The 23,432-nt window shown below is 37.0% G+C and overlaps 1 protein-coding gene across 7 annotated transcripts in view; it reads right to left on the bottom strand.

The window, feature by feature from the left end:
* Pkn (serine/threonine-protein kinase N) overlaps positions 1–23,432 on the bottom strand; it is a 137,160-nt gene that overhangs the window by 35,340 nt on the left and 78,388 nt on the right. Inside the window, exon 1 of one of the 7 annotated variants that reach the window (XM_065367971.1) lies at positions 985–1,129. The exons of the other annotated variants lie outside the window; for them this stretch is intronic. Within the exon in view, the coding sequence (XP_065224043.1) occupies positions 985–1,018 (34 nt within the window). The 5' untranslated portion in view covers positions 1,019–1,129. Of the gene's footprint in view, positions 1–984; positions 1,130–23,432 lie in introns of those variants that run through there. 7 annotated transcript variants of the gene reach the window in all.

Genomic DNA, 23,432 nt, shown 5'->3' with positions numbered 1-23,432 from the left:
AAATTTTCCTCCAAAGATTTCCTCTATCAACGCACCATTTGGACACTCACAACGTTTGGTCCATGCACTAGACAAATTTCCTCGTGAATTTGAATCAAATTTTTGCCAGTAGACTTGAATTATACACATCATGTAAGGTATTTTGAGGCAGGTACACGACAAATCCTCCCTCAATGTTTGAGAAGCAACTGCACGTGATCAATTCAACATAGGGACTTGAAAAAATTACAGTGTTACCAGAAACTCGGTACTTGGATATCCCCAAAATTTCATTCAGTTTGGTCCAGTAGTTCTGGAGGAAAAAAAATAGGGAAACTTACTATTGAGACACCCCCCGTACATACACTGTTCAACTGTTAAACTGTCTCAGTACAAACTTACTGTCTAGCTTGATACCAACTAAATGGATAAACCATATAAAAACGTCATGTTTAAGTGTCCTACTTTAATTCACTCACTCCTCAACCTATTCCTCGAATTTACTCTGACTCATCCAACTAGCTCACTCTCTGTACACTGTCCTATTTCTCATACAACAGAGTGCTTCTGTATCAAATCAGTCCAGTTTTGCTCGGCATTTTTTTGTAGATTCCTCATAGGTACGTATGTATTGGAAAGATGGAAAATCACTGCAATGTCGCAGGTTGGCATATCTCAGCAAAATCTCAGGAATTCAATTTTCGAACCATTCAACTAACTCGCACTTTTGTTTTCTTCTCTGCAGTTTACAACGCAGTGAAGCCAGTAAGCTTCGCTATTCCTCATCAAGTGTAATTCAGAAAATTATCAAAAAAAAAAGTGAAAACATCTCAAAAATATGAATTACAAAAAAATTGTGATCTACGTCTTCGAACTCGCGTCAGAGGTCAATTATAACGGAGCTACCTTCTCAAGATTCGGGCAGTACAACAGCACGATAACAATACAGGAGAAAAAGGATGCGTAATACAGCATACATTATGTAAGTAAATGCACTTTGCCTACCTCCTGTTTCGTAACTCTTTAATATGGTCGACATTACGGACTACTACGGTGATGTAAATGACAAATTACCAACAAAATACGAAACAACGCAACCGAAAATACACCAGCTATCTCTCAAAACGCGTAACCATTAACGTGTACTTGTCATAAAATGAATGCCATATGGTGGTCTCACACTCGCAGTCACAGTCGTATTCTTTTTTTTTTCACTCTTCTCATTTCTAAAAGCGATCGTACTCGTACGTATACAAATACTCGTAGGTACACTACATTCAGCGATATCTAGTGAGAAGATACAAGTATTTCAAGTTCACGAGTACGTCATCAGACGAGTAAAATCGCATCATCAGAACACTACAACAGAACAGCTGAGCGCATCACAGCATCCAAAATCCGAACAGACCTCGGACCTCGCTGCTTCTACATTCGCTCATTATGAAGATGAGAAGAGAAAAATAGTATCGTACTCGTAGTCGTAGTCGTATACGTAAGAATTCTATCTACTAAGTAGCGTTTTTCGTCAATTACTAAAATATTACGTAAGCGAGCGACAACGCCAACGCATTTCGACTCGAAATTACTCTCGTCTCGTACAATACATTACTCGAAATTTTTCATTTTTTCGCGAATAGGGGAGGGGGAGGGGGAGGCATTAAACTTTTAATAGGGTTGCGAACATACAGTCACGAATTTGAAACCGCGAGCATCCTCTCTCGTCCCTCACCTTTTTCGCAAGTTATGGAAAAATTAGATCATCCGTGCCCCGTGCCCCCTTCAAGTGAAAAAACTCTTCACGTACGCGATAAATAAAAAGTCGACCAACTTATGGTTAGAGTGACGGCTGACCTCAGGTATCCACGTAGTACTCGTCGCGTCGTATTCGCGCGTGTCCTCCATAATACCACCATTAGCAACGACTAAACGTTACCTTAGAAACAATGCAGGAAAACCGATTCTGTACACGAAAATAAACATAATTATCGCCAAGATTCCAATTAACTGGCTATACAACGTCAAACTGACGCTTTTACTCGTGTAAATACTCGTAAGTAGGTACGTGTCCGCAGTGCTCAATTAAAACGAAATTATTGCTGGTTCGTTTTCCAGTTTCGCAGATGAAAATGGAGTAGGTTCGCGGAGTAATTCCAAAAGACGTTTGTTCGATTTTGCACGCGCGTTAAAAACCTTACACGAGGAAACCGCCTCATAATTCGAGAAAAATAAACTCAAATTCAAAGATGAACCACACTTCCGGGAGCGAGCTAAATGAGCGAGGGAGGGGTAGGAAAAAATTGAGAAGAAAACTCAAACTTGATTTGGAAAAAGTGTCACCTTTTTGAGTTTCCTCGAAATTCGACCGACCCTAAATTCAGAGAATATTTAAAAATTCAAGGTGTGTAACAGATAAGACAACATTCAAATCGGGACATTTTTTTCAAATATTGTATTACACTTTGGGGCAGAGGAGCCAGGAGGGTTCAAATCTATTCAAATCAGAAAAATCATTTCCATTTTCAAAAAAGTAGAACTACAAAAAATGAAAAAAAAATCAACTTCCAAAGGAAGAGAATAAAATGAAAAATTACAAATTTCAAATTAAGGAATGAAAAAAGCAGAACTTTGCTCTTATTTGCAATTTTGCTAGAAAAATAAAATCTTTTTTGGCAATTTTGATGAAAAATGGTTTTCTTTGGAATGAGAAGGGGCAAAAAATGGCCCTTTGACAAATTCGTCAACAAAACGGAACTTTGTTACGACTTTGACCGAAAAACAGAAGGAATTGGTAACGTTTCTGCGATTTTGGAAAAAACAGAACTTTTACTTATTCGGAAATTACGAGAAAAACTCTCAACTTTTCAAACTAAACTTTTTGAAAGTTTTGACAGAGATTTTCCAACTATTTCAGACAATTTTGACGAGAAAGGTACCTCTTGACAACTTTATCGAAAATGGGACTTTTTGACGATATTGGCAACACGAGAATTTTTGACAACTTTGACAAAAGAGGAACATTTTTGACGGTTTTAACAACACAAGAGACGTTCTCGTAATTTTAGACAATTTTGACAAAAAAAGAACCATTTGACCAAAATTTGTCAAAAATAAGAATTTGACAATTTTGACCAAATAGGGACTTTTTTCAGTAGTTTTTGGCAAAAAACGAGTCTTTCTGGCAGTTTTTGACAATTTTCACAAAAAGGACTTTTTGACAAAAAATGAGACTCTTCGCGACAATTATGGCAAAAATTATGGCAAAAATGAGACTTTTTGGCAAATTTGGCCAATTTTTACAAAAAAAAACTTTTTGACAAAATGTTGAAAAAAAATGAGACACTTCGCAACAATTTTGACAAAAATGAGACTTTCTGGCAGTTTTTGTCAATTTTCACAAAAAGGATATTTTGACAAAAAATGAGACTCTCCGCGACAATTTTGGCAAAAATAAGACTTTCTGGCAATTTTGACAAAAAACGAGACTTTTTGCCAGATTTTGACAATTTTTACAAAAAAGACTTTTTGACAAATTTTGAAAAAAAAATCGGACTCTTTGCAACAATTTTGACAAAAATGAGACTTTCTGGCAATTTTGGCAAAAAACGAGACATTCTGGCAGTTTTTTGTCAATTTTCACAAAAAGGACATTTTGACTAAAAATGAGACTCTCCGCGACAATTTTGGCAAAAATAAGACTTTCTGGCAATTTTGACAAAAATGAGACTTTCTGGCAATTTTGGCAAAAAACGAGACATTCTGGCAGTTTTTGTCAATTTTCACAAAAAGGACATTTTGACAAAAAATGAGACTCTCCGCGACAAATTTGGCAAAAAAAAGACTTTCTGGCAATTGTGACAAAAAACGAGACTTTTGCCAGATTTTGACAATTTTTACAAAAAAGACTTTTTGACAAATATTGAAAAAAAAATGGGACTCTTTGCAACAATTTTGATAAACATGAGACTTTCCGGCAATTATGGCAAAAAACGAGACTTTCTGGCAGTTTTTGTCAATTTTCACAAAAAGGATATTTTGACAAAAAATGAGACTCTCCGCGACAAGTTTGACAAAAATGAGACTTTCTGGCAATTTTGGCAAAAAACAAGACTTTCTGGCAGTTTTTGACAATATTTACAAAAAGGACTTTTTGACAAACAATTACTCTTCGCGACAATTTTGGCAAAAATAAGACTTTCTGGCAATCTTGACAAAAAAAGAGACTTTTTGCCAGATTTTGACAATTTTTACAAAAAATGAGACTCTGCGCGACAATTTTGGCAAAAATGAGACTTTCTGACAATGTTGAAAAAAAAAGAAATCTTTTTGCAAAATATGCTGCCGGAAAACAAAATCTTTTTTACACACTTTGGGGAAAAACAGGACATTGCCCATTGTAGGCAATTTTGTCGAAGACTCGAGACAAGCAAAGCAAAAAATCAATACTGAATGTATTACAGAAGAAGAAGAAGAAGAAGAAATAAATTTTTTACAATTTTGGCGAAAATGAGACTATTGGTAATTTGGCAGAGCAGCGAACATTTTCATCGATTTTGTTAAAAAACAGGATATTTTGAACAACGTTGCCAAAGAGGTCGATATTCTAGGCAATTTTGCTATAAAAAAAAAAAAAACATATATACCTTTTACTGGACAATGTTGGAAAAACAGAACATTTGAGACAGCTAAAGCAAAAATTCAATTCTTTTCGGATGTTGAAAAAAAAGAAAAAAATTTAGCTGTAATTTTGGCAAGAACGAAAACTTTTTGACAATTGGCAAAAAATAAAACTTTCTGATAATTTTGGCAAACAAAAAAAAAAAAATTGACATCTTCGGCAAAAAATAGGCTTCTTTTAGAAAGAAATTACGATTTTTCAACATTTTCGGCAATATACGCGCCACTTTTATAGGCAATTATTTTGGTAAAAACGCAATTTTTTCAAATTTTTATACGCCTCCCATAATTTTGATAATTTTTTGCAATGTTTGTTGATTTCTCAAAAGTCAGACAAAATTATTGTAAAATTAAACAAGTAGATAAGTAATAGGTACAGGTAAATACTCCGAATTTTTGACTAAATTTTTTCAAGGTTTCAAAGGTCAACGTTCTCAAAGTTTGGCATAATGTGAGAAAATCAGAAATATTTTTTCCGAGTTTTAAAAGTCAACGTCACAAATTTCTAGAGAATACATTTTTATGTACATTATTATATGCAAATGCATACCTAGACCTACGCAGCGCTGGTAGAGTAAGTAGGAGGTAGAGGTACAATACTCGTACTCGTACATGTAAGACAACAGCATTCGCATGCATTACGATGCAAAAGAAACGCCGCTAATTAATCGTATCGATAATGAGATGAATTAGTGCGACAAAGACAGGTGTTAGAATAATTAACGGCCTGTGTAACGCTAACGCAGCTCAGGCTGAGGCACGACGACGCTACGAGTGAGGCAAAAAAGCGCTATTAATCATGTAATTGTGTAACCGCGCGATTAATGGAACGCCGGCTCGGCGTACTCGAACTCGTACAATCTTACCTGCCTACCTACCTGGTTTTTATGCTTGCGAACAATGTAAATGCATTAAAAATGCCCAACTCGAGCCTTCGTCGAAATTAATATCGGGTGTAGGTTTCATAAAAACCTTAAACGAATGACGGTTCGCATTGAGATTTAGAAACCTGGGCTATGCCACAGGTAAAGGCACGGTACTAGCACTTGTAATACGACTGCATTCACACTCGCAGTATCTCCACATACACTGTACATTTGTACTTCTCAAGCTATACATTACTTACATACCTCCAACAAGTAAGCATACGGACACGAATAAGTACGTACGAATACATATCATGCACTCACTCGTAGGTACATTAATCTCTGTTGCGCGAAACTGACTGTCGCTTCTAGGATCAAGCACTTCTACATCAGCAGACGGTTCGACAATCGACATTGTACGTACATGTATCATATATCCAAAAATGATACCGGTTTCAATTACTATTACATTACATAAATATTTGTACATATTGTACTTATACGCGATACCATTTACTGGTACCTATTATAAGTACGTGCTTCAATTAAAACCCACCTAAATTCAGGCGGGTAGGTGGTAGACGTAATGGTACAACTCCTCATCATGCACCAAAGAGAAGAGAAAAACAATTGGAAATTTCTCTTTTTACTTGCAAATAACGACCACCACCGAACGGCGAATGCGATGATTCGATTAACGCCAAACTCGAAAACAACGACTATGGAAATTTCACCGTTTATTTCTCACGTCCCATTTGCCATTTCACCGCATATTACACATACACGCATACTCGTATTATATTCGTAAGTATAGAAACTTATGCAGACGCACAAGACCATCTCCCATCTCATCGCCTCACGGTGGCGCAGGAGGTCGCGTATTTATAATACAGGTGTACAGAGTAGAGGTATACCTTTACCTACCTACACTTATATAGGTACGTGTAACTTTTCACCAAAACAATACATTTTTTAAAAAGATAATGCATTATACGGGTTCGTTCGACGGTTATTAAAATATTTCAAATGTTTTTCCCCTCCATTTTGTACTCTCTTTATACAGAATAAATACTTTTTATTGTTTTTATCATCGTATATAGAATTTATGCGCTGGTAAAATACATATTTGCCACCATGCGAATGCTTAATATGTAGTGATAAATTACTACAGTCTACTACGAATCCTCGTTTCACTTCAATCGAGCAATGTACCGTGTGTGATCTCTGATGACCCTGATGATTGTAGAAGTGATAACTGATAATCACCTTGCACAAGAAAATATATATGGAACAAAAAACACGAGAAGAGGGATGCAAAAAATAGTTGGAAAAACAAACTTCAGCTGGAAGCTTCAGATCAACTCAAAAATGATCGCAATCAATTCGGGAGGTCGGTTCAAGTATACAAAAATTTCAAAGAAGAAAAAAAATCACAAAAAAAAACAGAATACTACAAATTGAAATTTTCTGCGATTTATTATTAAAAAACTGAACTATGATTAAGCTGCTAGATGAAAAAGCCAATTAAGGACAGTTTTTGGCAACAAAAGTAAGAATTTCTGCAATTTCTGGTAAGAAATCAACTTTTTAGCAAAGTAAAGCCAGACACCAACAGTTTTAAAAAAATAAAGGGCTTTTTGGCAATTACTGGCAAAAAAGCAACACTTTTCGAAACTTTTTGAAATCTTTTGCAAAAAATCGAGAATTTTTGACAATTTTTGGCAAAAAGCAAGATTCAAAAGTTTCAGCAAATAGTACCGAATTTTTGGCAATTATTGGCAAAAAAACGATACTTTTTGGCAATTTCTGGCAAACTAGCAAGGTTTTATGATAATTTCTAAAAAAAAAAAAAAAAAACAGTGAAAATCTTCAACTACTGCAAGCATTTTTTCAAACAGCAAAAATTAGACTTTTTTGGAATTTCGTTTCCACTTTTGTAAACTTTTTGGCAAAAAACAAGACTTTTGGACAATGTTTCAAAAAAAAATGAGACACGTTTCGGAATTTTTTGCAAAAAAGCCCAGAATTTGAGACCATTTTTTAAAAAAAGCAAAACTTCCAGTTTTATAGCAGAAATCATATCTTTTTGGCAATTACTTAGGTACTGAAAAAAAAGAAGATACTTTTAGCAATTTCTGAAAAAAAGGCGAGGCTTTTTGATAAGTTTTGAAAAAAAAATGAATATCTCTAATTATTGCCAGAATTTTATCAGAGAACAAAAATTTTACAACTTTAGCAAAAATCAGCAATGTTTGGAAATTACCTATGGGTCATTCCACGTCAATTGGACCAAGAAGTGATAGGGGGGTTCGGCGATTTTTTTGAAATTTTTCCTGTGGAAAGAACTTCCGAAGGGATGACCAATGGCGAAAATCGCAGCCCTCTAGCCCATTTTTTAAGGCAGCCAGGGGGTGTCAAAGTTTTCAGTGATCCTAAAATATCATCCATTGCAGCAGTGAATTACTCGATATCCGCGATACCTACTAAAATGGAATTTTTTCTCATAGTTAGGGGTTTTGAAAGGCTTTTCGGTGATATCATAAAAATCAGTGTTGCCACTTTTTTTTGTACAAAAAATTAGCTCGAAATGTTTCGAAACGTAGTTTTCATATCGTTCCGACTCTCAAAAATTCTGAAAAAAATATATTACGGACAACTTTTCACGCTGAACAACATATTAAAAAATTGGGATGGTAACATGTTGCAAAGTCGATTTAAAAAATTTTAAGTTTGCGAAAAGATGCTATTTTTTGATTTAAAACTTGAAAAAAAGTTTTGATAGGTGAAGTTGACCCATTTGACCACTATTTTTACGTATCTGTTGAAAAAGTTGAAAACCCCCTTTCACTCAATGAAATGAAGAGCTCTATTCCAAAGTGGGTCAAGTCATTTTTTTCACCAAAAAATGCGTTTAAAATTTTTGTTGCTAAAATTTGTTCTGTTTCGAAAGTTCGGTGCACCTTTCCTTTCTTTGGACATAGAACAATTGCTTGTAGAAAAAATCACTTTGAAAAACCGATGACTTAACTCACTTTTGCAGCAAAAATCTCCGTAAAACATGATTTTTTACTTCACCCACTTTGGAATAGAGCTCTTCAAATGAACTCATCTCAAAAAAATCAAAATTCGAAAAAATTCAATTTTCAATTTCAATCATCAAAAAAAGTTTAAATTTATTGAGTCATCTTATTTTGACCTCTTTCTGGCGTATTTCATGAAAAAGTTGATAAAAATTACACTCGCAACAAAAAAATAGAAATTTGTTCATTTTTTGAATCTTTTCGAATTTTGATTTTTTTGTGAGGAAGTCATTTCATCGAGTGAAAGGGGGTTTTCAACTTTTTCGACAGATATGTAAAAATACGGGTCAAATGGGTCAACTTCACCAATCAAAACTTTTTTTCAAGTTTAAAATCAAAAAAATCGCATTTTTTCGCAAACTTGGAAATTTTTATAAATCGACATTTGCAACATGTTACCATCCCAATTTTTCAATATGTTGTTCAGCGTGAAACGTTGTCCGTAATATATTTTTTTCAGAATTTTTGAGAGTCGGAACGACATAAAAACTACGTTTCGAAACTTTTTGAGCTAATTTTTTGTACCAAAAAAAAGTGGCAACACTGATTTTTATGATATCACCGAAAAGCCTTTCAAAACCCCTAAATATGAGAAAATGTTGCATTTTGGTAGGTATCGCGGTTATCGAGTAATCCACTGCTGAAATGGATGATATTTTAGGATCACTGAAAACTTTGACACCCCCTGGCTGCCTTAAAAAATGGGCTTGAGGGCTGCGATTTGCGCCATAGGTAATCCCTTCGGAAGGTCTTTCCACAGGAAAAATTTCAAAAAAATCGCCGAACCCCCCTACCACTTCTTAGTCCAATTGACGTGGAATGACCCCTATTCGAAAAATGACTTTTTTGAAAAAAATTTTACGTAAAAAAAACGACACATCTTCGTAATTTTTGGCAGTTATTGACAAAAAGTAACACTTCAGGACAATTTTTGGAAAAAAAGCGAGACCTTCTAAGATTTTTTTGTAAAAAAGCCGGGTATTTTTGACAATTGTTGGCAAAAATCAATCAAGACTCGACAATTTTAGTATAAAGCAAAACTTCTCGGCAACTTTTGGCAAAAAATGATATTTTTTCGCTAGCTTTGTTGAAAATGGGAGACTTCTCAATTTTTCGTTCGAAAAGTGAAACTTTTAGTTTTATTTACGGAAAAAGTACGAGGCTTTCGAGAAATTTACAAAAATTTTGGATAAAAGAAATAACTTCAGTAACCAAAACATGGGCAAAGTAATCAAAAATTACCTTCAATAACTTCTTAGTAGCTTGTTTAGATGTTTAATAAGTAACCAAGTACAAACCCTGCGGTTGTTCTAATATTGAAATCGCTCTCTTGTCTGAATGAAATCATCGCAAGCAACATTCGTGTCAGTTGTTCTTGGACCGACTTCACATGTCCTGCTATATTTGGAATTAGCGTTTCTTCCTTTTATTTACACGTTTAATTAGCGTGATTCGCGTTTATACGGCATTTCGCGTTCTTCTTTACTGTCGACGCGATGGTGAAATTTTTGATCTGTTCTGAAAGTAGCTTTGCCACTTTGGCTATACCTCTAATTATTCTACTTATGGAGTTCCAATTTAGTTGTCATCGTGATACCGTACTATACGTACACAATAATGAATTTGCGACGGCCGAGGTTTCAAAATCGCGTCAATTTGTTCAACCCTTTCGGGCTTAGAAAAAAACTGACATGATGGATGGAATTCGATAACTTCGGTTCCAACACATTAGGTACCGACTTATGTACCTAACTACCTATGTACATTCGATTGAAATTAGTGTTCGAGGATCGAGGTCATTTTTATCGATACAAATTTAAAACTGAGACACCTCCGAGTAAGTGCAACCTACAATGAGCGATGAAAATTTTCAAATTTCTCCTAGACACCAAATGCACGTACCTGCAGATATTCGATTACTCTACAGACTGCACGTACTCAATCACAAGTAAAATAAGTACGAGTCTTCGAACAGGTACTCGTACGTTTGAACACACACACACGTTTATATCTATGCATTTTCGCGATCGTTATTACTGCAATAGTGGTGCTGCATGTGCATTTATATCGTACGTGATGAGACATACACATACGAGTATGTGCAATTGTACAATCCAATTCCAATCTGCCGAAGAGTCGAAGCTGAAGCATAGAGAGAAAAAACACACTCCGTCTCCGTCGTGGCATCTTAAATACTCTTAAACACACTCGTCAGTGGAGAAACTGCACACAGAGTGAACTTGGCAAACACGGTCAATTAGTCGATATTGTTATTACCTTATATAGTTGAGAGACGTGCGAGAGAAATACGAGTAAAAAGCAGGCAACGAGAAAGAGATTCGTTGCTTGCACATGCACATGCACACAGCGACGAAAAAACCTACAGAATATTACTCGTCGTCAAGCGTCCGCATCAGTACCGAGTGTTTTTCAAATCGTACTATAGGCTATTTATGCGTATATAAATGGTCACAGGATAGCGTTGGAGAATAATTATTAATTAAAGATACGCGGATATCATAAATATGTACTCGTAATGCACGAATGCTTCGCGAAGATGCCAGTGCTGAGTGCTGAGTGCAGCAGGAACCACGTTACGTATTACGTAATCGTCATTCCGAATCCGATTCATCTTGTAGGAAACCGAGAAGTGTCACGTCGTCGTCGTCTTTATGCATTGCATCTTGCATCGCATTAAAAATATTATGTACATATCTAATGCCCGAGCTCGAGTGGGTAAAAATATGTACTGGATTATTCGATCGATTGATTGAAAGTATTTGTATGTGGATGTTGCGATGTGCCTCTGCCTATGTAGATCTATGGATGATGCTGATGCCTCCTACGATGATTTTTAGACGTCTCGATTTCGCGTATGTAAATCCAAAATCCAAATCGTCGGCTACGGCTACGGCTACGCGATCATCATCATCGTAGTAGTACCGGTTTTGAAAATTGATTGATAGTTTACAAGCAACAATAATTGATTGCGCATATTATTATTGTTGCGTTGGGAAAATCGTGAATACGAGTATTATCAGTGTGGTTCGTCTACAACTACAGCTCGAATATCGTATCTGCATTTTCCTTGCAACTCGTACGAGATAGGCCACATTAATGCGATCTGCAGGTATTGGAAGATGGAGTACGAGTACGCCAAATATACTGCAAACTCGACCAGATTGCTGTTACAGCGATGAAGCGAACCGGTTTACCGAAGAATCGTTCATAACCGCGACTATACCTCCTGGTATTAGGTTCGAACTGCGAATCTACTGTACTTGTCATTTTATTTGATATCTATTCTATATTTTGTAATTTGCATAAATGGAACGAGTACCTACTCGTATTCGTAGGTATTTTTATTTTTGAACATCAGCGCGGCGATGCGACAATAGACCACGATTTTCGTGTGGCGACAAATTTCGCTCCGGCGCGGCGCTCGAATAACCGGTTGCTTTCAGAAAGATACGCGATGGGATCATTGACGGTTTTTTTTTCAGCGATCAGCGCTGTAATTAAATTACACGTTCACAGCGACGATGTTGGTGACAAAACGATGGCTGGTAGCGACAGCGACGTGTAGAGGAAAATTCGAATTATTCAAATTGCTTACTCGTGACTCATTACAGGTTTCCTCGTGTTTGTTTCAAGTCGCAGTGCAATAGACGCTCGATATACTGCAGAGTGCAAATCGCAGAAGCATCGTGTAAAATTATCGAATCTATAGCTGTATATTAGCTAGAACGAGAGCTACACTAACAATTAATACGAACAACGAAAGACCTGCGGTATATTTTTCAGTTTCGTTTTTTCTCAATGCCAAAAACTCGCGTATTTGTTTTAATGGAGCGTATGGTGGACGGGAGGTGTAGGTGTACCTACTGTATTTAACTTGAATCGCATCTTGGCGCACGTGTTTCGTAAATAAATGCCAATATTATGTATGTACTATGTACATACGTAATTCGTACATGTGTGCTGTACACTTTGTAGTTTTTCAATGTTTTCAGATTGCTTTCGATTATGTCATGCGATGTCGATTCTCTTTCTCTCCCTCTACTCTAGTCACGCTGTGCTGTTTTTTTCCTAAATTACCAAAAAGTGTTCTTTTGTGCCAAAAATTGCTCAAAATTGTGATTTTTTTCTATACCAAAAAATCGTGAAAGTCTCACTCTTTTCCAGAAATTGTCCTCACGTGTCGCTTTTCTCCCAAATATTGCCAAAATTCTTACTTTTTTTTGGCCGAAATTACAAAAGTACCCTTTTATCAATAGAAGAGTTGCAAAATAGTTCAATTTTGTTGACAATAATTGCCAAAAAGTCCTACTTTTTGACAAAATTGCGCAAGTTTCTATCGAGTTCCATTCTTACAAGGGAACCTCTTGAGGTGTCCGCCTCCAATTTGAACGGGACCGCGATTTTTGGAAAGATCATGTTCTAAAACCCCCAAATCCAAATATTCAGCTGCCCAAGTTGATTTTTCGATTTTTAGCGAATTTTTGAAAATCCAAAATTGACTATTTTGGTGATTAATGCTTTTTTTAAAAAAAAAGTACGTACTTGATCAGTAAAAATTTTCAAAATAAGTCCCAAAACTGATATTATCCCCCAAATTCAAATTTCGTCATTTCCAGCCATTCTGGAGCCTCCAGCGCTATTTTTCAATTTCTCCAGAATTTTGAATTTGCTCCAGAAGGCGTGAATATGAAGTTGGGTAGCTAAAAATTGATTTGTGTGTTATACTCGATCTGTTTATTAAGTTTATTCACATTTGAGCCGATTCCGGAGGGGACATCTAAAGAGTGGTTTTTTGACCAGCTTTTTTCATAATAAAAATATCCAAAAATTAAAGGCGGCCCAAGAAAAGCTGGAAATGGTGAAATTCGCTCTCGTCTGGTTAATTAATGACGAAATACAGCGATTCGCGCAAATTTCAAAAAATTTTCTCACAAACGAGAAATTTTTGATTTTTGGATATTTTTATTTTGAAAAAAAGCTGGTCAAAAAACCACTCTTGAGTTGTCCCCTCCAGAATCTGTTCAAATGTGAATAAATTCATCAAACAGTTCGAGCATGACACACAACTCGATGTTTAGCTGCCCAACTCCAGAATCGCTGGAAATGGCGGAACTGGGCCTCAGGGGGTTTGTTGTGTTCGAAATACAGCGATTCGCGCAAATTTCGAAAATTTCCTCGCAAACGGTAAAATTTTGATTTTTTTTTGGATTTTTTATAATGAAAAAAGCATGGTCAAAAAACCACTCTTGAGGTGTCCCCTCCAGAATTGGCTCAAATGTGAATAAACTTGATAAACAGATCGAGTATAACACACAACTCAATTTTTAGCTGCCCAACTTCATATTCACGCCTTCTGGAACAAATTCAAAATTCTGGAGAAATTGAAAAATAGCGCTGGAGGCTCCAGAATGGCTGGAAATGGCGAAATTCGGATTTGGGGGGTTAATATCAGTTTTAGGACTTATTTTGAACATTTTTACTGATCAAGTACGTACTTTTTTTTTAAAAAAAGCATTAATCACCAAAATAGTCAATTTTGGATTTTCAAAAATTCGCCAAAAATCGAAAAATGAACTTGGGCAGCTGAAAATTTGGATTTGGGGGTTTTAGAACATGCTCTTTCCAAAAATCGCGGTCCCGTTCAAATCGGAGGCGGACACCTCAAGAGATTCTCTTGTTAGCTTTTAATTTAAAATGAAAAGTTGAGGTTTCCGCTGATTTTTTTCTGCAATTATAATTTGAACTTTTCGAGCTTTTTCAGGCATCTCGACTATACTTTCAAAAAAAAAAAAGGTAGCCAAAACTAATAAAAATGTTCAGCTTTGCAAATATTTTCACTGATATTCATACACAAAAATTGAAAGGAAAAGGGGGGGTTTAGAAACTTTTATAACATGAAAAAAAGTCAATAAAAGACAATCAAAAAATTAAAAAACTCAGAAGGCGTTCCGAACGAAAGGGGGACTGACCTCTCCCCCCCCCCCCAAAAAAGAAAAATTTAAGTGAAAAGTTGTAAATTTTCATTTGAGAAAAATTGGACGAGTTGGAAAAAGTTAATTGAATGAGCAGAGAAAATCACAGAATTACCAAAAACGATGGATTTTTACATCTCAAATTATAAATTTTCAAAAGTTTTTGCCTTTTCTTCGACCAAAGTTGAAGAGTAGAAAAATTGACTCAAAAATGATATTACTTTACTTGAAATTTTCCAAAATAAAAGGCATTTCGTTCTATTTTGAATTTGATTTAATTAGGAATTCAAATTGGGTCCACTTTTCATCACACGAAATAAAAAATCAAAATTTAATCAAATTTGACGGGAGAGGCTCGAATTGGGTTCGTAAGTGTCCGATTTTCGATTTTTCTAGTTGATTGGCGATGGTTTGGAATGGTTTTGGAATCTGAAACCTTTAGTAAATTTTCGCATTTTCCAGCTATATAAACTCTCGAATTGGGTGAAGTTTGATTTGATTACGCGTTCGAATTGATAACATTCGTCTAACAGCCAGCCGTCGAGGTTCCTTTAATTGTGTAGTTAGTTAACCGTAGCTGTGTTTTCATCGAGTTCATCGTGTGAAGAAAAATGAAGGTGAAAAAAGATTTCGAGTAAGAGTTACATTTGCGAGAGTTGGGCCATCTGGCATCTGGTGAAAAACACCACGCTTTAAGCTGTAATGTGTAGCTGTACTAACGTAAGGTGCAAGAAACGATGGTACACATTGCGCAGACGGCGGACACACACGGTGCAGTGGTTCGGCGATCGCGATCGTTTAATTGAGCTCATACACGCGCTAGTCGTATAGTATTTACAAACACGCGCCACGCCGCCGTATTTATAGACGATCGCCTGCGATTCTGGTCACGATTGGCGATGGCAGGGCCGGTTCGCGATTTGCCTTAAATATTACCGTATCAGATGGACGAGGACCGGACGCGGACGCGGACGCGGACGAACAGAACGCCGCCGGCAGGGTCCAGGTTCCAGTATCAGCGACAGCACGCGCCCTCAGCTCGACACCTTGCGCGGTGCTTTCTTCTTCGCCTCATCGGTCATCGAGATGCTCTCATAAAAGTCTGTGGCCATTTGGCCAAGTTACATTGTAGAGTCGACACCTCGACACGTATTTGTAGTTCTCCAAAATACGTGAACGTGCTCGGGCCCACGTTCGTTGCAGTATACCTATTTCTTTTTACCTACCTACTTTTCGTAGTACGAAGATGAACTACGAGTACCCTGTTATGGTGATAAGAAATTCTCATCTTTAATCGATACCTGGTTACCTCATTACTCGTATTACTGACGGCTCCCAGCTATATCAACTCTTTATCGTCTATCGATATTTGCTCAAGTAGGTAGGTCTAGGTACGCAGGTATTCGTGTAACTATAGTCGTTCGTTCCTGGTTGTTTAATCAACCAAGACCTACCCGTCCGTATTCCGTATTTATAGTTATTACTCGTATTTAGTATATCGGAGTCATAAATTGATATTTGTTATTATTTTTTTCTTTCCACGATGCTGCTCTCTTCTCACATCTGGCCGAGGTGCGGTTCCGCCTGTTATCTAAACCGTCTAAATTTTCATACCAGCGACGTAAATTAAAACATGGGAACTGATCCAAATGTACGAGTACGTAATGCCGATTGCCCGTCTGTTCTGCTCGCATATTGCCTACTGTGTATTGATAAGTTCCTTTTTTATTATTTATTATTTTCCCTTCACTGGCACACTAGACCATAAATAGGCTACGTTTCGCTGCGAAACGATCGCAAATTCTCGAAATTCGTTTTTTATTAAAAGTTTCCCCTACTAACCCAGTAAGTAAAAGCCAGCTCAATGCATCATGTGTGTTCTCGTACATCTGTTCTGTTTGTTATATCTGCCTTTTCTTTGAATGTTCAACTCGTGTTCAAAAATGTAAACATCGAGTAGATTTTTTTAGATGGATTTCCTCTTGGTTATAATTATGATCATGAACATTACGTAGTAAACCTAGTTTACGAAAGTTGAAAATCAATTTTTTGAAAAAACAAAAACTTTTATGCAATTATTGAAAAAAAAAACTTTTGTGCAATTTTTGATTTAGAAAAAAATCGAAAAAATTGAAAAGTTTTTGGCTATTTTTCTCAATTTTTTGAAAATAGCGAGTAATAATGACCAAAAAATTAACACCACCGAATTCCAATTTTTTTCCCAGTTTCAAGACTGACATTTTTAGATTGAGAAGTTTCGTCGTTGATTAATGTAAAATATTTTAGAAGAAAACGTTTTCGACACACAATTTTAGGTACCTTACCTACCCTAAATTAACCAAATGCTCAGTAATCCGTTGGAGGAAGGGTGTTCCCCCCGGGGGGAGCAGGTTGCCGGAAAAATATATATGCCTCAAGGACCGCACCAAGACAACGCAACGCTGGAGGACATCTACTAGAGGGTTACAACTGTCCAGAACACTTATGACCAAGCTAAAAGACCTACCAGAAGAGACAATCCTATTAGCCCCCAGTCAATATTAGGGAAATATTTCGACGATATTGAACACCAAAACGAGGGTAGTAGGATTGTAGATAGGGCCCTGGAACAGCTTTTCATTAGTGGGGAGTTGGGACATCCCTTTACACTACTTTTTTACCAACACAAGTTATACGAGCCGATGCAGTACTTAGTTCTTAGGACAGTAAAAGAAAGATTCTTTAGACCAGCTAGGCCGGTGGCGGTGGCCATCCTACTCCCATACAAGGAGTACCTGGAAGCTGCCCCATCAACTCCAGCTCAAGTCAAAGCCATACTAGACAGAAAGGAAAAGGAACTTAATGAAAAACTCCGGAAGGGAAGCTGGGGGGAGTTGGTGACAACTTCCAACGGCGTCTTTATGCTGGAGGAAATAGAGGAGGATCTGCTTATCTGCTTTCCGAAATATGCGCTGGCACATTGTGTCAGTGCCAACTTCCAGATGACTCAGGGTGTGGCAAAGGAAATTTGGTGATAAGGACACCCTGAGGAAGCGGGGGGCTTTGGTATGGGAGGTAGTGGAAACCAGAAAGGAAGGTAAGCTCAATGGCTGTAAAACAACAAATTTTGTGCTACATATATATGGTAACAAGAGAGAAGTACAACGATAAACCTACAAAGAGGGACTTCCTTGTAACATTGAAAAACCTTGTCCAAAAATGCTCGGAACTGCAAATAGAGTTGCTGGCTATACCCAGGTTGGGTTGCGGACTGGACGAAATAGACTGGAGACTTGTAAGACACACGTTAATTGAGTTCTTCAAGAACTCTCCGATTACAGTCCCAGTCTGCAGTCAATCAAGAAGATAGTGTAGCCAGTACCAGATAGTTACCCAAATAGCGACCCGAATCCAGATTTTGTCTATATTTTAAGATGTATATAAATTTTTTATTATTATCCTAGTTTGTAAAAGGTGGTTGGTGCCGAAGAATTATAAATAGACACCCTCCACCTCATATTTTTACATGTAAAATTGTAATTAGAGTTTCAGGTTTAAGCTAGTTTGTTTAAGTATGACCCTTAAATCTATTAACGTAAATAATTCCCTTTTTTGTAAATATTTTGTTATTTCTTTTTATATTTTTTATATTTCTTTTATTTTTTATCCCCCAATATTATATCATATCCAAATGAAATAGAAGAAAAAGAAGCCAGAAAACATCCAGACGTCAAAGTTTTCCAAGATGCAACCTGGATCAAGATATTTAATACTGTATATAATAGCCTAGCTTTAGTGTAGAAAAACGTAACAATCTTCATCGTGGGCGGTCTGTGAGAAGCAAGTAGCAAGTGCACTGACCGCCCCACAAATATCCCAATGTACTCTCGGTCTTTTAACTATGCGCCCTTAACTTGTTGGGACCACCCCTAGGCGAAATCACTCCCCCTTCAAACTTCCCCCAGAGATGGGTCAGGGGCCCGGTCTGCTGTCAGACAGGTACGCGTGAGTAACGACTCCTGGAACTTGGCAGAGATCGAGCCTTAGGCAACCGCCTAGGGGTTTGGGTCAGGGTGGACAATCCGTCTCACTCTCCCCCCCATCCCCTTCCCGTCCCTCATCTTAATTTTGGGGTGAAGGTATAGTTTGTATTATAGAATAGCTAATATTAGTAACCCTAAAATTAAGATTGTTTTTTCTTTTAAATAAATACAAACCCTCGGCGCCTAGTGCGTCCAAGGTGTTTGAAAAAAAAAAACCAAATGCTCAGTAAAACCCTGTAAGTGCACCGAAACGATTTTTTCAATTATTTCAATTTTCATGGAGAGGGAGAGGGTGTTGATTTTTTTGATTTTTTTCTTTCAATTTTATTTCACTGCTCAAAAAACTCTTTTTGTAGGGCGTAGGATTTTGATGGCAAAGGCCCAAAAAAATCATAATTTTTTTCAAAAATTCTACCCTCTCGATGACCTCTCTCTCTCCTTCAGACCGGACTTCCGAAGCTAAAATTTCAGCTGAGTTACTTTCAACTCTAACTGAAGGTCTCCAATGAATTTGGTCAAAATCTTCACGAACATTTCTCTCTTGCGATCCACTACAAGCTAATAGGTATGTACGTACTTTGGTTTCAAGTCTTTTTTCTATGTATCTGCATAAGGAACATAAAACTTGGAGTCAGAGTTGAACACACCGATTCATAAACCTTCACCTGCCTACAATACAGCTTTTGCCCGCAAAAATGCGACGAATATTGTGTTTCATAGCGCAGACGTCGATAATCAGAAAATCCATCAAAGATGTTATAGCAGTCGACTGTTGCATTTCCATCAATATAGACCGCGAATGTAAAAGTATAATAACAGCGATTTATGGGCCGCGAGCCCGGTTTCAATATCATCGGATTGCGGTTAATTGATGGAAATTATTGGAAATTGCGCGTACAACGTACTCGTACATTGTTCAACTTTCATGTAGTCGGGTAAACTTGGGCGAGATGAGACCAATTAAAACGCTACATCGGTGTATCTGAATTGTAGTACGTAAGCTACAACATTCGCAGCTTGTACTCATACCCATACCCACGTTTAACATACGAGTATAGAAACTAGACCCATTTTTTTTTCACCATTTAAATAACCACTCGATACAGCAGCTAGATTTCTCGCAATAATTCCATTACGAGTATTTTTATTCTTTCTCATTTAGGAGATGGTATTTCTTTCCATTTTCATTAGCTGGATGTACTCGTACGTCTACCTGTACCTATATGTGTCTATGTTCAATGTTCACGAGTACAATGTACATGTAAAGGCACAGAGACACGATGGTAATAAGAGAGAACGACCATTTTTCCATCTAGGTAGGTAGATAGGTCTAAGAAGAGATATTCGACCCGCGCTTGGTATACCTATATACTCTATTATTATGGTGGTCGTTTAGTACGCGTGCACGCGGTATTGATTAAAGTGCATTTAATAACGTCGTCGGTGCATGGTATTTATCCTTATTTGATGTCGTCGTATAGTATACGATACGTCTACGTACGAGTATTATTGAGTTGAAAGCGAAACGAAAAAACAAGCTGAAAAAAAAATGGGTCAAAATTACGAGTATCTCGTGTGAGATGAGATACACCACGTTCGAGTCATTTCGTTGACAAACACTCGTCATCGTCAGTGATCATCTCCGCCATGCCACCGACCAGTTTTTTTCAACCGAATTCTCTCGTTATTCGCGCTATATTCCAGATGATTTAGCGCACGGAAGCGGCGATGTCCAATGGTCATATTTTTTCATCCTCGGAGGTAAAACCGAAAACGCCGCACATACGTGCGTATTTATGCACGTTGCGAATTTCACTCGTTTCGCTTTGCTTATGTATTATTTCCATGACCAACAGAAATATCGAAGTGAGAATTGCGATGGAAGTGACTAAGGTTAAAATTATAGGTATTAGTTTTTGGTCAATCATCTAGGGTTCATGTGAGTATCAGCACGAAAGCGATTGATGAACGCGCATGAAGCAGGAAATGAGAGCGAAGAGATGTTTTTTTTTCCATATATTTCAGTCCTAGATTTCAACAGCCCCAACATAGCCAGCGGCGCACCCGCAAGTTTTCAAAATCGCACGAGAAAATCGTGAAACTTTCCTCGAATACAGCTGCTAGACCACTAACAAGGTAGTCGGGGAGCCCGCTTAAGGATAAATTGCACCCCCCCTCGTCGATTCTCCGGGACAACTTTTTTCTTAAAGGGGGAGTCCTATGGAACATTTCCAGTCCTTGTACTCAGAAAAAAAGTGGCTCTACTTACAAAATGGCGGCCATTTTGATTGACAGGTCAGCCTAAATCGCAGATTTTGCGTTCCAACATAGGACTTGCACAACCTGTACAAAGGTAGATCGAAAGAACAAGCAAAAATTTATCACCTGTCAAAATTTCAAGTGCTAAAGTGCGTTTTTCGATTTTTGGTGAATTTTTGAAAATCCAATTTAGACCAAAAATGAGGGAAAAATCAAAATTTTACCAAATTGACCAAGAAAGCTGAAATTTGGGATATACCCTATTTTCGACATGTCAAATCGATTGGAAACTGTTTCAAACCGTTTTGAGCAGTTCTGGAGCCTCCAGTAGATTTTTGAAATTCGTAATTCCCACAAAATTTCACCAAGATGGAGTTGGAAAGCTGAAATTTATTCTTCAAACTAATTTCAATACGCTACGAAGTCAACTGCAGGAGGATTTCAAGTCGTTTTGGAGCATCCAGCGATTTTTTGAAAATTACTGGAGCCTCCAGTAGATTTTTGAAACTTTAAATTTTCACAAAATTTTATAAAAATGGAGATGGAAAGCTGAAATTTATTCTACACTTCAATTCTAACACCCTCTGAAGACGACTTCAGGTGGGTTCAAATCATTTTGGAGCCTCCAGTAGATTTTTGAAACTTGAAATTCCCGCAATATTTTACCAAATGGAGTTGGCAAGCTGAAATTTACTTCGCAAACTAATTTCAAAACGATATGAAGTAGACTACGTGGTGGTTTAAAACGGTTTTAAATGGTTTTGAAGCTTCCAGCAGTCCAGCTACTTCTGGGAAATTTCAATTTTCCAAAAAACACCATACGACCTCTCAAAAAGTACCTGGAGGCGCCCAAACGACTTGAAATCCACCAGCAGACGACTTCGTGTAGCGTATTAAAATTACTTTTCAGAATGAATTTTGACTTTCCATTTCCGTTTGATGAAATTTTTAGGAAATTCAAAGTTTCAAAAATCTGCTGGAGGCTCCAGTAATTTTCAAAAAATCGCTGGGTGCTCCAAAACGACTTGAAATCCCCCTGCAGCTGACTTCGTAGCGTATTGAAATTAGTTTGCAGAATAAATTTCAGCTTTTCAACTCCATTTTGGTGAAATTTTAAGGGAATTTCGAGTTTCAAAAATCTGCTGGAGGCTCCAGAACTGTGCTCAAAACGGGCTGAAACAGTTTCCAATCGATTTGGCATGTCGAAAATAAGGTATATCCCAAATTTCAGCTTTCTTGGTCAATTTGGTAAAATTTTGATTTTTTCTTCATTTTTGGCCTGAATTTGATTTTCAAAAATTCACCAAAAATCGAAAAACGCACTTTAGCACTTCAAATTTTGACAGGTGATAAATGTTTGCTTGTTCTTTCGATCTACCTTTGTACAGGCTGAAGTTGGAACGCAAAATCTGCGATTTTGGCTGACCTGTCAATCAAAATGGCCGCCATTTTGTAAGTAGGGCCACTTTTTTTTGAGTACAAGGGCTAGAAATGTTCCTTAGGACTCCCCCTTTAAGAAAAAAGTTGTCCCGGAGGATCGATCGGGGGAGGGGGTGCAATTTATCCTCAAGTGGGCTCCCCGACTAAGGGGTGGAGAAATTTTTGAACTAGACAAAGCTAAATCGAAAGAGTGTACGAAAATACATCATCAGCCAAAACTTCAGAAACCGAAGTTTGAAAATCGCATTTGGGTCAAAAATGAGAAGAAAAAAAAACAAAATCTTATAAAATTGATCTAGACAGCTAAAATTCAGCATATACCTGGAGCCTCCAGCAGATTTTTGAAAATTGAAATTTCCATCAAAATCTCACCCTATGAAGTTGAAAAGCTAAAATTTAGTTTATACACTAATTTTCACATGCTCAGACGTGAAATTCACTATTATTTTGAATTTTTATTGTAGTAACTTGAGCAACTGAAAAATAGTAAGAAAGTAATCAAAAATTTGAGAAAACGAGCAAAATTTTGAGAAATTAGAGCAAAGTATATAAGCAGCTACTGCCGGACCTTTTTGACTTGAGTCACTACTTTTTAGTATAAAGTAAACTTTATCTGCAGAAATTTCAACTTTCGAAAATCTACTGGAGGCTTCAGAACTGCTCAAAACGTTTCGAAACCTTTCCAATCGAATTAGTTAGTCAAAAATAGGACACATGTCAAATTTCAGCTTTCCAAGTTGATTTGGGAAAATTTTGATTTCCCCAACTTTTGGACAAATTTCCAAAAATTGACCAGAAATCGAAAAATGCGCTTCAGCATCTAAAATGTTGATTGTAGATGTATTTTTGCGCGCTCTCTCGATTTAGCTTTCGTCATTTCAGAAGTTTTCCCATTAGTTGAGATAGCTGCTTCGTAAAACTTGTCAGATAGAGCACAAAGTCGGAGGAGATGAGATGCGAGGCCAAGGATAATCAAAAATAATACTTTGATGTTATGCAGCTATGCAATACAATAAATATTCGTATGTATGTAGTTGAAGCAACAAACAATGAACAAGTACAAGTACGAGCACATGCACATAGTAATACGTTTCGGCAAAAATATGTACATCATCTCGA

Source organism: Planococcus citri, chromosome 5, assembly GCF_950023065.1.
Source record: "Planococcus citri chromosome 5, ihPlaCitr1.1, whole genome shotgun sequence".
In the NCBI taxonomy this organism is placed as follows: domain Eukaryota; kingdom Metazoa; phylum Arthropoda; class Insecta; order Hemiptera; family Pseudococcidae; genus Planococcus; species Planococcus citri.
Note: the sequence above shows the minus strand (reverse complement) of the source record. Positions and strands in the feature narration are given on the sequence as shown.